Source organism: Phragmites australis, chromosome 24 (assembly GCF_958298935.1).
Source record: "Phragmites australis chromosome 24, lpPhrAust1.1, whole genome shotgun sequence".
In the NCBI taxonomy this organism is placed as follows: domain Eukaryota; kingdom Viridiplantae; phylum Streptophyta; class Magnoliopsida; order Poales; family Poaceae; genus Phragmites; species Phragmites australis.
In genome coordinates, this window is record NC_084944.1 from 5,608,943 (window position 1) to 5,626,116 (window position 17,174).

At 44.5% G+C, this 17,174-nt stretch overlaps 1 protein-coding gene across 1 annotated transcript; it reads left to right on the forward strand.

Moving 5' to 3' along the window:
* Window positions 1-4,780: 4,780 nt before the first annotated feature.
* LOC133908052 (uncharacterized) lies at window positions 4,781-5,598 on the forward strand. Its single transcript, XM_062350179.1, has 2 exons — window positions 4,781-5,005; window positions 5,170-5,598. Exons 1-2 carry the CDS (start codon window positions 4,781-4,783, stop codon window positions 5,596-5,598), a joined length of 654 nt encoding a protein of 217 aa, XP_062206163.1.
* Window positions 5,599-17,174: the final 11,576 nt, after the last annotated feature.

Sequence of the window (17,174 nt, forward strand, 5' to 3'; positions counted from 1 at the left end):
GCTACAACTCTTTCTAGGCCTATAAGCACTAATCACTCTCTAATCTTATCACCTTGAATGCTCACTTTAAACACTTTTGTAGTTTGGATGTCTTCACAAGTGTATATGAGGTTCCCTGGACTCCAGCAGAATACCACACCTTCAAATGACTGAATGGATGGGGTATTTATAGCCTCAAACTCAACATTTAGCCGTTGTCCCAACGGCTCAGAAAAACTGTGAACACCGGATGATCCGGTGATAACAGTAGTACAAGCACAGGATCATCCAGTGAGTATATCAGAAGAAACTAGCTGTTGGAATCCACTCAAACTCATCTGTGAACACCGAATTATCCTGTGACGACTCACTGAACATTGGATAAATGCACCAGATTATCCTATGTGTATATGTTTATTTTGGAGCTCTCTGGAAATAATAGTCCGGTGTATTCATTTTGTGAACACCGGATCATCTGGTGAGGCAAAAGACTCCGCTTCAAACTTTCTGTGAACACCAGACTGTTTTTTATTGTTCTCACCGGATTATCCGGTGTAGCATCGGACTAATTTTGATGTGAGCACCAGATTATCCAGTCAGGTAAATTTCAGTAGAATATCATTATGTATTTTTGGCATAACTTTTCGCTCCGAACTCCGATTTTGATGATCTTGGGCTCTATAGAAAGCTTGTGAAGAGCTCTAGAAGATTATACAGAAATCTACCCCATTTGATCATATCAAAATTTATGGAATAAGTCCAATTCATTCCTCTCTTTATCCCAGCTTCTTTGTGTAAAATGCTCCGGTGAAACTATCCGATGTGTATACCTTCAACACCGGAACATCCGGTGAGTTGATCTACAATCTTCAATAGCTTCAACTCTCTCTGGAAGAAAAGATCCGGTGTAAGCATCTGGTGTGTACACTCTGAGCACCGGACTATCCGGTATAACACTTCAACTTTTTTGGACACGTGTCCCAAATAAAAACTCTGGTGTTACTCAGTGCTGATCACCGAACCATCCGGTGAGGTCTTCAGCTTTCTCTTCCCTACTGGACATAATACTACGGTGTGTGTAAACATCATAGCATCGGACCATCCGTTGTAGTCATTTCTCCTGTGACTTTTCCAATTCAACCAAATTTTATGTCAGGACCCCGAACCCGGGTTCCCCTGTGCCTCCTGTATCAGTCCCTGGATCAAGTAGCTGATACGCACAGAATTCAACAGAATGATATCAAATACATACTTTGAATACAAATAAGTAAAATAAATACCTGAAAAGATAAAAGATGGTCTGATGGACAAGAATCCACAGCAGACCAGCCAGGCAGAAGAGCCTACAGCGCAGCGGAGCGAAACGACGATGCAACCCAATGCCACAGGCAACTCGGGTGCGGACGCGACCTTAGACTTCTTCTCTTCGACTTCATCTGGGTTGAGATTGATCTCCAACTCAACAATCTGAAAGCAACAAGACTGAGTACGGAAGGTACTCAACAAGTCCTATACTACTTCAAAGGGGTTGATAGATGCATAATGAATATTTCAAGGATAAGGCTTTACGGCATAGTTTTAAGCGTAAAGCAGGTTTTATGCAGGTATCCAGTTATATTCTCCATTGTTAACCTTTTTGAAATAAATGTAACAAAGCTTTTGAAAACAAAGGCAGGCATCTTCTGTTGGTACTGAGTATCACCTCAAGTCCCCAACACATTAGAAGGTAACCTGATAACGAAGCTTTCAAAACGGTTTAGAAGTAAAACGGTTCAGGCATCTTCTGTTGGTACTGAGTATCACCTCAAGTCCCCAACGCATTAGAAGGTGACCTGATAGCAAAGCTGTCGAAATAGTTTTAAAACCAAAACTAGGGTAACAAGTTGTATCTGGGGGTTTTTAGTCCTGTGAGGGGCTATACCTCACTCCGCAGTCCCTTTTATCACATCTGGTGTACCTCTATTACCACACAGCTTCTGGCGGATCGAGCCAGGAACCACATCACACGGACATCTAGTCCACACACTCACTCATCAAGACACACGCACCCGGAGTCTATTCAAGTGAGGTCAATGCTTTGCATGTTCATGACCGTGGACACGGCTATTCGAATAGGTTTACACTCTGCAGAGGTTGTACAGCTTTACCCATACGATATGCTCAGCCTCCAACCGTTGCAAGTGGAGGAGCGAATCATACCGAGATTCTCCAAACACCTTTCCTGCCGGGCTTTTCCACGAGACACGCCAAGTTCCAGAGCAGCATGTTCCGAAGGTCAGCCTCTATTTTTAAGCCTAAGCCGGTCCCTGAACCTCCAAACAGCGGGACAGATAGACCCCTGGCTGCTCGTTGCTCTCAGCCTCCTGGTATGATGCCCAACTCAGTCCAGTGAAGGAAAATCAAGTCCTGCCCATACAGGACGCATGGTTGCACGGGGTGTCTAAGCATGACGGCGCAAGACTCGGTCCTTAAGCGGCCGGGCTAGGCATCTTCACGGGCAATGAATACCATCATGTAACTCACGCCCCCATGAGCATCCTCCCCGGAGGACCACTCTACCTGCCCGCGCCAAAACAGTTTTCACCCATTTTTACACATCACCTTCCATGTCCCACACGACATCAAGGATTTCACCACAATCACGGAATTCACAACCATCAAGGAATCATGGTATATGAGTTATCATTGATAACAGCAAATTGATCTCCGAAGAGAAGTGTTTTAAAAGCAATATCTCCGAGGAGACGTATTTTAAAAGCGACATCTCCGAGGAGATGTATTCAATCCTAAGCATGCTAGATATCAAGGTGTCGTCTATTGTTAATATATGTAACAACAGGTATTCCTAGGGTGATATGTATTCTGGATGATAACATGTATGGCATGGCAGTGTTGATAGGGTTAACTACTACAAGTAGTTTAAAAGAAATGCAATATATAGCACATGCGATAATAAGTCTGATTTTAGTTGATCATATATATTATTCGAAAACATAGGTTCAATATGATCAAGGAAATAGGACTTGCCTTTTTGAAGGGTCAATTCACGATTGGTCTTGTCACTCGAGTTTCCCGGGATTCTTCTTCATCGTTGGACCTTGCCTTCAGTTTCTTTCTCGCATTCTTGCTTAGAACCTTGACTTCGAGTCTACGCAGATTAACGACAAAAAGCACACAACGACTAAGCAATTGAACACCAGAACAAAACCAAATGAAATATCAAAGCGGAAGAAGAACGACGAAGAAAACGACGAAAGCTAAACCTAGCGGAAGACGATCGGTAACTCTAATCAACACGAAACTAGTACACAGAGAATAACGGGATAATCTAGCGAAGCTAGGATAAGCTGATAACCTAGTTGTTTTATCAACTTAAGAGAAAACCTGAACAAATCACGATTAACTAGGTGAACTCTTATTAGATTAACTGTCGAAGGACGACAACTAGAGATTCTACGTGTAGGTGAATGCACGTGTATCGACATGAATATATGTGTAATACTCATGTCTATATGTATGTGAGTATATATACATATATACATAAGTATAACTCTAGACAATTATAAGTGCTTAAGTGTGAAGATTAAACACTCTAATTTATAGCACTAAAACATGGTCGTTTAGCAACTAACCTTAATTACCTAGTGTTGTTTAATTGCCACACTAATTAAGTTATACTCTAATGCTATCATAAAAGCATACAAGCAATTAATTAATTAGGTTAATCTATCCTTTGAATCTAATTAATTAATTATCAAAAGGTTAATTAATTAATTAATTACCAATGTTAAATTATTCTATCAAATTCTAATGACTAATATTTATTTATCTATCATTTACACGGGTTAATTGATTACCTTAATTGAGCTAAGATTAATTGTAAGCCATCACATGAAATATCACATGAAATAACAATACATTGCAACATTGATTAAAAGATTAATCTAAAACCTACCCTTTAACTCATATGATGATTAACCTACACTTAAGCGAGATTAATATAAGCAACTTAAATATGATTATATATCAAACACACTTATGGAATTATCTAAACTCGACTTTATTTGTTAAAGGAGAAAATCTAAATCTAGATTAAATGCCGCAATACAAATAATTACCAAACGAGAAAATTAAACGAACTCCAAAATTTACAAGATTTGGCATGGAGGTAGATTATGACTTTAGAGGAACATTGGCGAAAGAATCGCCGAAATCGGAGTTGAATTGGAGGAGATATGGCTATCGGAAGATTTACCGAAAAGATAAATCTGGAAATTAAAAAGGACTACTGTTTGTGGACCAGAGTGGGTGTGAGGGTGGTGCACCGTGGACCGGACTTGGATGGACTCGGTTTATGGTCCGTGGACCGGTGTGGGCTGCGGGTGTGCGGTCCACCGTGGACTAGGCCGGTGGACTGGCCCGTGGGGCCCACATACCGGTGAGAGGGGGGGCACCAAAGGATAAGGCCGATCGGCCCTTTTCCCGTGTGGCACAGAGAGGCAGAGTGAGGGGCAGTCAGAGAGAGGGAGCGGCGGCGGAAGGGAGGTGGTCGGCCGGGCGGGGCGGCTAGCGAGCGGCCGGGGAGGGAGGAGAATCCGGCCGGGGAGAAGGAAGGCCGGTGGCGGGAAGGCAAGAGGGGTGACCGGGGCGATGAAGGCGGCGCTGCGCGGCTGCTCGAGTTGGGCAGCGCCAGGAGAGAGGAAGAGGCGACCGGAGAGGGTGGCGCGCCCGGAGGTGGTCGGAGCAGCGCGCGGGCTGGTGGAGCAGAGGGAGGCGCCGGAGAAGAAGGTCGGCCGGGGCGATGAAGGCGCAGGTGGACCAGCAGCTTAGGCCAGCCGAGCGGCACGGCGCGGCATGGGGCGCGAGAAGCCGGGAAGGAGCAGCGCGCGGCGGCGACGGCGGCGCGACGCGCGCTGGCGCTCGACGGCGCGACGCGCACTGCGGCGGTGCCACGGGCAGCGTGGAGCGCGCGGGAGCGGCGACCGAGAGGCCGGCAGGGCGGGGCGGGTCGGCGCGGTGGAACGCGGTGCGCGGACAGCGCTCAGGAAGGGAGCAGCACGGTGGCATAGGCGGACGGCGCGCACGGGATGGCGGCGTGAGCCGGTGGCTCGGATTCGGGCGGAGCTGAACAGAGGGAGAGGGTGAGTAGAGTAGGGAACTCACCATGGACGAATGGCGATGACATGGTAGGGGCGGCGCGTCAAGCAGAGGAAGGCCGGCGGCGCAAAGCACCACCGGGGCGGCTGGGACAGTGAGCGCGATGGCACGCACGGTGGCAACAGCGCGCTGGCGGGATGCGTAGCACGGGGAAGAGGAAGGGAGCGCGGAGGGAGGCTCACCAATGGCGAGCTGGCGCGCATGGCGGTCGGTGGCGCGGCAGTGCCGACTGGGACGACGGTGGCTTTAAGCGGCGGCCTTGTACCGTGGCGGAGCTCGGCTGTGATGTGTATGCCTGTGTGTGTGAAGGAGGAGGAGAGCAGAGGAGCTGCTGCTGTGTATATGGCGTGGGGGAGGACGCTTGCAGGTGAAGGAAGAGAAGCCAATTTGGCTTTGGTTGCCGGCGAAAGATCAGAGGGAGGTGTGATGCACAGTGAGCTGAGAGAGGACTTTTGTGCATGATGAACAGAGAGAAGCATGGGGAAGGGGATGGGCTGAGGAGAGAGAAGGAGAGATGAGAGAGATATTTGTGTAACCAATTGATGTATTTGAGTTTGTAATGATTTAATTTGAATAGGTTAAATTGAACTAAATTGGAATAATTCAAATGAGTTTGAATTAGAAATTGAAATGACTTAAATTGAATTGGATTGGCAATTGAATCTGGATATGAATTGGAAATTGACAAGACTTTATAACGAGGATTCAAATTGCATGTTGATTGAATAAACGTATTCGAATTCGAAAACGGATGAATGGTCATTTAAGGAATGATTTGAATTGAATTAGATTGGATTTGCAAATGATTGAACTTGGCATGAATTGAATATAATGCGAGTTATGCGAATTGCATGCGGGTACGAAATCGATAATGATTGATGAATCTGGATTTGAGATTGATTCAAAAAGAGTAATCGAATTTGGATTTGAAACAAAGTTTGGCATAATTCAAATAAGGGTATTTGAATTAGGAATAATATTTGAACGGGAAGCATCGGGATTTGGGTAAATCAATGAATTGGGAAATTGAATTGGACTATAACTCGAATGATTCGAATTGCATTCACATGCAATTTGATTAGGATTTAGATGAATATGGATCGGAGTAAATCAAAATGAGATTCAACTGACATGATTTCAGAATGAGGATTTAAATATGAATTTGGCTCGGAGATATTTTGGATTAAATTCAAATAGGAGTATTTGAATTCGGATCTGAAATTGGATTAGGGAATTGCCGAGATAACTAGAATAGATTCGAACTGAGAAACATACAACACTCGAATCGCCACACAAAGAACCATAAGAACAATAAACCAAAATGCATATGCTCAATTTATGCAACGATTAATTTAGAAATTAACTTAGTGATCTTTGGAATACTTAGCCAAAATAATATATTTGAATATATACATACAAGTATATACACATCAAATATATACTTCCTTGGTTTTATACTAGTTTAATAATTAGAAAAAGTTTTAATTTGGAGCGAATTTTGCTATATTTTTATATGCTAAAATTCAGGGTGTTACATTTTATCCCGACTTCGGTGGTTTCTTCATGTATTGCATCCATGAGACCTACTAACATATATTATTGATAAACATGTTAGTTCCAATGACTATATTTTCATTAATCACCAAAATCACAATCATGGCCTAATATGGTTATTTTTGCTATAATCTCCCCCTTTTTAATAATTGATGACAATACAAGCAAAGCAAGTGGCAAATAACAAATGATTCCAAATGTAAATATCATAAATGAGCTCAAAGTCTTACCACATTGCTTGTATTTATGTTGTTACCACTTAGTTCTCCTTTGTTGTGACTCTCCCTTTCTCCATTGCCACTATCTCATTTGATTTGACTTAAGCAAGAGCTTCTCCCCTTTTGTCAATCTTCATGTATCTTGCACTTGCTACAATCTTCCTATATTGTTCATCTTGCATTTCTTTCTTTAGTCATCAAACTTCTCCCCATTGTCAATAATCTCCCAAAAAGTACTATATGCACAGTTGAACTTAAAGGGAAAAATATTAAAACACATGGGAGATAGTTTCATAAATCATGATCCAATTAAAAATGATACAAATGGTAATGATACCAATTGTAAGAATCTCACTACAAAAGAATGATACCAATTGAAAATAATGAAAGCATATGGATCATAATTTATGAAACTCACATAATATAGTCTAAACTCTATCTATATGTGTGCATACATATGATGAGAAAAAACATATACACAACTAGATAATATGTCAAGATAGAAAGTTTAAGCTATATTATGCATGTAGGTAGCTTAAATGAACAAATATTTTGGCAATGATACCAATTGAAACGTTTGAGCATTGCATGCCTCTTGGGACATGTTGATTGCTCCATGAGACTACAAAAGATGCAACTTGAAACACGTGTTAGTCTCAAAATCACAACCTATAGGATATACTCCTCCTAAATATGTACATACAAGTGTTGAATACTTGTGAGATATATGCACTTGTTATTGATAACAATAGGGATTTATCCTATACATTGGATCATGGCACATCAAAGATATCAATTATAAAACTAGTGCCATAAAAAAAAACCTACCACTAATAAACCATATAGGTTGCTAATGGATAAGAGAGAAATACAAGCAACCTACCATATAAGATTTACACTAGACATTGCAATAAATTGAAATAAGCACATGCAATCCTAGTTGAGGTAAAAAGAGCTACGACAAATGAACGTATTTTGCATCTAGCTTCATTACCTCTTTTACCTTTGAATGAGGATTTGGGTATATAATGATCATGAACTTCATTAATACGCCAATCTTGTATACTTGACTTCTTTACTTGAATCTTCACTTTATTTTGTAAGCCAAGTCTTCAAATCCCCATAGCCACTTCGGGGCTTCAAATCTTCTTTGGAACCCAAACCGATTAGGGTCCCTTCATGTTGATGATGAATTCCTTAGGCACCCAAATAGGTTGGTTCCACCTCCGATCCTTCTTCCCAATCATGTGTGCAACCACCTTACCATTTTCCTTCTTCTTGAGCTTGTAGTGGTTGCTCTTTATCTTGTTCTTATAGTTGGACTTGGTGTAGATGCTGGAGGTCTTATTGGAGAAGTTCGTCATCTTCTTCTTCTCCTTGGTCTCCTTCTTCACTTGCTTGCATTGGAAAGACTTATGCCCTTCTTGATGGCATTTGAAGTATGTTACGGTTGACCCATCCGCAAGCTTCTTCACCATGAAAGTACGGTTATTTTGAGGGGGTTGAACATGTCTTTTGCCCTTCAATCTCGCCAAGTACTCCTTGAGCTTCTCCACTTCTTGCTTGAGATCATCATTCTCTTGTGCAATGGGTTCATTAGATTGTTCTACAACAACATTCTTAACACAAATCTTATTGCAAAGTGGTGAGCTAGATAAAGCATATAAATTATTATAAGAAGTGGAAGCATCTATCTTAGAATTGTAATTAAAAAGAGAGGTAGATTGCTTCAAAGGGACCTTAGTTTGAGATTCAATACACTTAAATTTAGCCGTAATCTCTTCATGTTTCTTGTTTAGAAAAATGAATTTACACAATAATTGTTCATAATTAGAAAATAAAGGTAGCATGAATGTTATTAAGTGCATTGAATTTCTTAAGCTCTTTAAATTATTTTTAAGGGCTCTTTGTTGCTCATTGATCAAATGAAGAAGTTCATCATAGGAAAGAGAATTCTAATCGGATTGATCACCACTTATATCGCTATCCATACATTTGGCTATAAGACACTTATGAGATAGCTTGCGAGACGACTTGTTTGATGATGACCTTGAGGAAGAACTTCTCTTGGAGGAGTGGATGGTGATGCTCTCATCACTTGAGCTTGAATCTTCATCATCACTCACCCATCTTTATATGCTAGTGAATGCTTTGGCTCTTCCCTTTCCCTCCCTCTTGTTCTTGATCTTCTTCTTCTCCTTTTTGATATGATCAATTGTGTTGATCAAATCTTCAATGGAGATAGGATGATCAACATTGGCATTGATCTTCTTCATGTTCTTCTCTAGCTTAGAGAAGAGCTTGGCCATCTTATCAATTTCTTCATCACTTGATGTGCTTTGATCATCCTCTTCATAGCTCTCTTCATCTTCATCACCATAATCTTCGCTTGAGCTTGACTCTTGCTCTTGTCTCCTCATCCTTGCCTTCATGTGTTGACATTGAGCTTGCTTGCTTGTGAGAGCAAGGTTCTTGGTGTCGGATGAGGAAGAAGCTTCCACCCCCATGTTTATTGTCATCTCATGGGCGGTTGTCGGAGGGTTAACTCCTGTCGCAGGGATCCTGAGGGACCCCTTTTTAGAGATTCGGCAGAGGGGATTATTCTGAATAAGTTTGCTAGAGAAATAAATGGATGTAAATGCGATGGCTGGTGGGGTGGAATGATCTAGTGCGGAACGAAGTAAATGCACTGGGGGTTTAGACAGGTTCGAGCCGCACAGAGGCGTAACACCCTACTCCTGTGTGGATGCTATAAATGCCCTAAGAATGTCTCTCAGGAATGTGCTAGTTACAAGAATGTCTGTCTATCCTAGAGCCTGGGGCTCCTTGTTCTTCGGCTTCTATGCTCGTACGAAGGTGTTCTTCGATCTGTGTGTTTGTTGGCTCGGGGTGCCCTTGGACTTCTCGATCTTCTCTACTGCCTTAACTTCTTCAACCTTGCCGAGCTTTCCAAGCTTTTTTCACCTTATCTTTGTCCGCGCTGCCGGCTGCTTTAAATACCCGCCGGTAGTAGCGTGCCCCGAAAGGGAGGGCACGAGTTCCAAGGCACCATAAATGGAAAGGGCATCATCATAGCCTCTGTGCGAAGTGACGGGGGTTAAAAACGCGCCCCGCGCCCGGTCATCAGTCGTCATGATGGCGCTGGCAACGGGCGCCGTGGAGAGGGCCCACTTGGCAGCCGCAGAGCGACCCGGCGTGCTCGCCCCGTCTTGTTCCCCTGCCACAGCAGCGCGGCACACGGAACGCCTCGGGCCTCGCGATGCTATCCCGAGGCGCGCCGGATAGCGCGGGATGAGACCCGTGCATTTAATGTCCCCACGCCCTTCTGCCAGAATATGGCAGGAACTGACACCGAGCGTGGCGGGAGCAGTTGGAGGTGACAGGCCACGCGCGCTCTTACATGCGGCCTCGGGACTCTCACCGGCTGACACCTCATCGCTGGACCCCTGTGGGGGCCACTGACAGAGGGGCTTCCTGGGTCGTCGGGGAACCGAGTGCTCGGGGGTCACTGTTCACCTCCCGAGCACTCTCTCCCAGTCTTGACTGTACGGATCCTCGGGGAAACGAGCGCTCGGGGGCCGCTGCTCGCAACCCCGAGCACGTAGCCCCGAGCACTCTCTCCTGGAACTTCCTTCATTGGGTCCTCGGGGTACTCAGGCGCTCGAGGGGGGCACTGCTCGCGGCCCCGGGCACACCTCTCCCGGTACTTGGCTCTCCTGGTCGTCGGGTGACTTGGGTGCTCGGGGGTCACTGTTCCCCTCCCCGAGCACTTTCTTCCCGGTCACTTAGTCTTTGCAGATCATCGGGGAATCCGGGTACTCGGGGACCACTGACTGTGGCCCCGAGCGCCCTCTCCCGGGACTTAGTCTTTTTTACCTCATGGAGCTGACCTCTGCGGGAGGGCGCCACGTGGCGGATTGCTGGCCTGGCCTCGGGATTCGGGGACCCATGGTTCCTGATTCACCGACAGCAGCCCCCGGGCCCATTGGCAGGCGATGGCCCAGAGACTGCGGATGGGCCCTTCGTCGTCAACGAGGCCGAACCCAGCACCGACGCCACGCGGAGCGCTCTTAGGCGCTGGCCCTTCCGGTCCGGGCTTCTGGTACGGCCCAATGGGGAGCTGAACGGACGCGCGTCCAGCCGACTCCCGAGGCGCGTGATAACGAGGCGGGCGGCGCACGATAATGAGGCAGGTGGCGCGCGTGGCAACCGCGTAGATCGAGGAAAGTGCGCCTGGCAACCGCTGACAACCGCGCGGCCCGAGGGAGATTCGCCTGACGGTTGCACTAGCCGAGGAAACCGTCTCGCCGAGCGCGTCGTGGCAGGCGACGTTTGAATTTCCCTGGAGTATAAAAGGAGGAGGGGAGCGAACCGCCCCCCTCTTTACGCCATCTTTACGATCAAGCCTTCTTCTTCCTTGCGCTCCTGAGCCCTCATCCTCCCTTAGGCGATCAGAGCACCACTCTTCCCCCACCGTTCCAAATCATCCCCCACCCTGACAAGATGCCGAGAGCGGGAGGAAGCCACCGCGACAAGACTCCCGACAGCGTGCTGCCGGAGTCCCGACTCGTGAACGAGGAGGCGGCGGATAAAGTGCGGAAGTTGATGGTGCCCGAAGGCCAGCGGGAGGCCTCGGTGGTGAGGCCGGCGAGCTTCCCGCCAGTGACGGACCGGCCGGAGCGCATCGTCCTCTTCACCTCCTTCGTGGTGGCCGGGCTGGTGCCGCTGTTCTCGACCTTCTTTCTCCAGATCCTCGACACGTTCGGGATCCAGCTGGTGCATCTCAGCCCAAACTCCGTCGTCGCTTTGGCGATCTTCGCCCACCTCTGCGAGATGTTCGTGGGGGTGCCACCGTCGGTGTCGCTCTTCCGACACTTCTTCGTGCTGCGGCCGGCCGGGAAGAAGAGGGGCTTCTCCACCGCTGACGTCGCCGGCTGCTGCAATTTTCGGCTGCGGGACGACCTGGGGGAGCAGTACATTCCCCAGGTGCTGCAGAGCAAATGGGACCACTGGCGGCGCGACTGGTTCTATATCGACGTCAGTCCCCACGATCGCCTTACATTGCCGGAGAGGGCGGCGGAGCCCCAAAGGCACTTGACTTGGAGTCATCTTCTTGATGTCATTGTTGTCGTAGATGATGGAGACTATCAACTTGTACTTTGGAAGAAGAGCTTAAAGTTTTCTTCTCACCACTTGATCATTTTCAATTGGCGTCAAACCAAACCCATTGATCTCATCAACAAGAATATTCAAATGTGAGTACATGTCATTAGCACTTTTATGGTGTAGTTGCTTGATGCCATTAAGCTCAGTAACAAGCATATGATATTTCTCATTGCGCACATCCTTTGTACTTTTATGTATTTCAATGAGACTATTCCAAATATCATGTGTATTGGTGAGAGAATAAACACGATTAAATGCATCAACACATATAGATGATAAAATGATACTATTTGCCAATGCATCTAATTACCTCTCCTTGTTAGTGATGCGAGGTTTCATCCCTTCCGCGGTGACTCTCCAAACATCTAAGCCTCTAGCTTGCAAATAACACAACATTAGAATTTTCCAATGTGGAAAGTTTGTGCCATCGAAAAGTGGAGCACTATGGGAATCCATCCCAACCCCGGACGTCACAACTCTAGGATTTTAAGCATATCAAGAGTACGAGGCTCTGATACCAATTGTGAGGATCAGTGACGTCCTAAGAGGGGGTGAATTAGGACACTTAGAATATATTTGGCTCCAAAAATAATACAAGATAAATTTATATCAATTTCTATCTAAATATGCTCTAGATTTATCTAGTGTGTCTACTCTACCGATCAAAACGCTTGCAACCTATCTAAGAACATAAATTGCAAGTAAGTAAATGCAGAAACATGAATAAAATAGATAGAACAAACTCGGCATAAGGATTTTTTCCTGTGGTATCGATGACATGAATGCCACCCCTAGTCCATGTTGGAGCTCCACCAAGGATTTGATCACAGTCGGCACTCGGTCATGGCTATTGAGTCACCAAGTCACAAAGACAAGGTCTCAACTCGGATGAGCCGCCTAGCCACCAAGGCAAAGCCCCACCACAAGTCTCTCTTCCGGTCCCATGTCGTTGTGATCACTTCGGAGCTTGAGCCACCAAGGCTAGTGTCTCCGCGTCTCCGAACACGTGTCTTGCTGTCGCTCCACACCAAGTCGGAGGATCAACAAGTTGTCAGCGAGTCACCAAGACTCCAAGGTACCGAAGTACCTCTTGGTACAAGTTAGGATCACTCCTTGATCCCCACTCAAAGTCGCAGCACATAGCTACAACTTTTTCTAGGCCTATAAGCACTAATTACTCTCTAATTTTGTGCTTAATCACCTTGGATGATCACTTTAAACACTTTGGTGGCTTGGATATCTTCTCAAGTGTCTATGAGGTTCCCTGGACTCCACAGCATGCCACACCTTCAAATAACCGAGTGAAGAGCTATTTATAGCCTCAAACCCACAAATTAGCCATTACCCCAACAGCTCAGAAAAATTGTGAACACCGGATGATCTGGTGATAACAGTAGTACAAGTACCAGATCATTCGGTGAGTACATCAGAAGAAACTAGCCATTGGAACCCACGCAAACTGATCTGGTGATAACAGTAGTACAAGCACCAGATCATCCAGTGAGTACATCAGAAGAAACTAGCTGTTGGAACCCACTCAAACTCATCTGTGAACACCGAATTATCCTGTGATGACTCCCTAAACATTGGACAAATGCACCAGATTATCCTATATGTATATGTTCATTTAGAGCTCTCTGAAAATAATAGTCTGGTGTGTTCATTTTGTGAACACCGGATCATCCGGTAAGGCAAATGACTCTGTTTCAAACTTTCTGTGAACACCAGACTGTTTTTCATTGATCTCACCGGATTATCCGGTATACCACCAAACTAATTTTGATGTGAGCACCGGATTATCCGATCAGACAAATTTCAACAGAACAACGTTTTGTATTTTGGGCATAACATTTCGCTGTAAATTCGATATGATCATCTTAGGCTCTATGGAAAGCTTGTAAAGAGCTCTACAAGATTATACAGAAATCTATCCCATTTGATCACATCAAAATTTATGGAATAAGTCCAATTCATTCCTCTCTTTGTCCCGACTTCTATGTAAAATACTCTGGTGAAACTATCCGGTGTGTATACCTTCAACACCGGAACATCCAGTGAGTTGATCTACAATCCTCAATAGCTTCAACTCTCTCTGGAAGAAATGATCCGGTATAAGCATCTGGTGTGTACACTCCGAGCATCAGACTATCCGGTATAACACTTCAAAAATTTTTGGACACGTGTCCCAAATAAAAACTTTGGTGTTACTCAGTGCCGATCACCGAACCATCCGATGAGGTCCTCAGCTTTCTCTTCCCTGCTGGACATAATACTACGGTGTGTGCAAACATTAGAGTACCGGACCATCTGGTGCAGTCATTTCTTCTAGGACTTTTTACAATTCAACCAAACTTTGTCCCGGCTTCGATGACTTCTTCATGTATTGTATCCATGAGACCTACTAATATATATTCTTGACAAACATATTAGTCCCAATGACTATGTTGTCATTAATCACCAAAATCATAATCATAGCCTAATAGGGCCATTTTCGCTACACACACGAAGCAGAGAGGCCAAGAAAGTGGGAGAGGGTCCGTGGCGCTAAGACGGATGTCCCCGATACCCTGAGAAAGGATAAATATCCTAAGTGCACCCAGTAAAGAGCATCTACTATAACACGACATATTTTCATTCTCTAAGATATGTTAGAATTAGTAGTAGCATGTTATTATATTAGTCTTTAGACATATTATATACACCAACATTTGTTGTCGTCATGTTTTTATGGTTAGAGTCTATTCATGCAGCAACGACCATGTCCCATATAATGTTTGTCAGCGTATGTAACCTCCGTATCGGGTTTAATGCTAATAGTGATTCACAACAATAATTGTTCAAAAAAATAGATTTTGTATCCTCCCACTATTACGTCACTAAAACATTACTTATACAATTTTACATTAAATAAATAAACAAATATTGATAAACTTTTTCACCAAATGAATATGCACTATTTTTTAAATTGATATATACAAAAATTAAATTAAAAAAATCTAAACTGTGAGACTAATCGCCTCTTGAGAGAGCGGCAAGGGCTAAGAGGTGCTACATGACATACGCTCGAGGATAGGACCTACCAGCCCATTGAGAGCGTGATAAGGACTAACCACCCTCTCAAATAATGGTAAGTACCTCCGGTGCTATTTTGCCTTCCTTAACGCTCTTTGAATGAGCTACAGCTCAAGGTAGGACATATCCGTCCACTAAGAGGGCGATAAGAATTAATCATCTTTTTAGAGAGCGATAAATACCTCCAGTACTACATTGCTATCTTTAGCCCTTTAAGAGAGCAATATGTGATTATTTATATAAATATTACTACCAAAAGATCTATTTATTTAAATACTAATAATAAAAATATAAAAAAACTCCCCAGTGGGCAGTGGTGGCTGCCGAGTGCAGCTGAAGCCTCGATACTCGCACAAAGGGCCACACATGCCAGTGCCCCCCTCCCCTCCCCCACTGAGACACATGGGGCCGGCCACTTTTGGCATGACTGGGACCTAAGCAGCAGTGATGGTATGCCACGTTCACCACAAGTGATGGTATGGCATGTTCAAGTACATTATCATGGGCAAAATTTACACCAATGACCTGAACAGCTAAAAACCAATTCTTTCCTTTCCTACCCGTGGGAAACTGCGAGATTAAGCAAATGAGCTGTTGCAACAAAATTCCCACCTTTTCTACATGGCATGTGTAGCAGAACCATTTACCGACGGTCTCAGGGGCAGAGGTCTCAATCTTTCCCAGCAAACGCAGCTATAAACGCCAACCATCACCAAAGTGTCTAGAAACTAAAGCCTGAGCCGTTTTTGTCAGTGCCCGAACCAAAACCGACATGGACACTTGAGTTTAACCACCGGCCGCCCGAAATCCCAATCTAATCCGCGAGATAGAGATAGAGCTGAGTTACGAATCAAAAGAAGAAAGAATCCCAGAGCCTTACACGAGCTTTTGCTCAAAAGATGGAAGCCCGAGCTATTTTGGAACGTCGGAATCGAGTTTAGATCGCTGCCGCCGCTATCGTCTTCGCTCGGGAGAAGAAGAAGCAAGGTGAGCTGTCTGATCTATAGACGATGGTCGAGATTAGATGCGAAAATACTCCTGTGGCCAATTAAATCCGATCCATTGGATCTATATCCGACGCACCAGATTTAATGAACCTTAATCCCAATCAGCCATGCCACATCAGTTTTAATCTTTAGAAAATCATAAATTGTAAATCGTAGCTCCGTTCTGATCCGTTCTTTCACCGAATTGTTCGGAATATTGTAATCTTGTGATGATGATGTTTGTTGTGTAATGTTTGTTCTTTTTTATCTTGGTGTTTATGTGTTGTTTTTTTTCCTCGTATGTTGCGAGTAAACGCTAACATTCAAGAGGAGCTAGAATGTCTGCAGGATCAAGATTTTAAAGACCCAATTGAGTTCAATGAAGAAAAATTATGTTCTTGATCATTTTTATCCTAGTTTTTAAATATTTTGTTTTACAAACATACATGCTAATAATTTTGTTGGGAATCCCAAGAGTTAAGTTTTACTCTAGTTTTTCCCCTTATCATCCTTATCGCCATAGTATGGTTTTGGGTTATGGATGGGTATATGATGCTTAGCTTTGCTTTGGATGGTAATCATGATAATCGTTCCACGAACTTGATAATGGTCATATGCAATAATGATAAAATATGATGGAATAATTTTTGTAGCAACATGTTATACTGATTTGAACAGATGGTATGTTGAGATGTATGGTTGGAAAAATGATAGTCTTGCTCAAATCTAAGGACCGGTTCGTGGAGTGACCTTTCTATGTTCATAGTACAACCACAAGCCTGGTATAGGACGGGCCTAGACAAGTAATTTACTTACTCTCAGTATAGTGTAGACTAGTCATAAGAGCGGTGAATGGACAATATCTTGGGATCCAAAATGCGCAAGCGGGGGCTTCCATCGTTGAGGTGGAATCACGCGACAGTGAAACCTTAGCGAGTAGACATGTGATGAGAGAGGGCATTGTAAAGGCTTTGTAGTGGATTCATAGCGCACACCTCGGTAGTGTGTAAGAGTTCTCTGTCGGCCAACAGATGCTTGGCAA

Excerpts from the sequence above, each read along its gene's own strand:
- LOC133908052 (XM_062350179.1), top strand. The coding sequence starts at position 4,781 with ATGAAGGCGCAGGTGGACCAGCAGCTTAGGCCAGCCGAGCGGCACGGC. Across the intron at positions 5,006-5,169 it reads GGTCGGCGCGGTGGAACGCG|GGGCGGCGCGTCAAGCAGAG; the intron begins GTGCGCGGACAG and ends ATGACATGGTAG.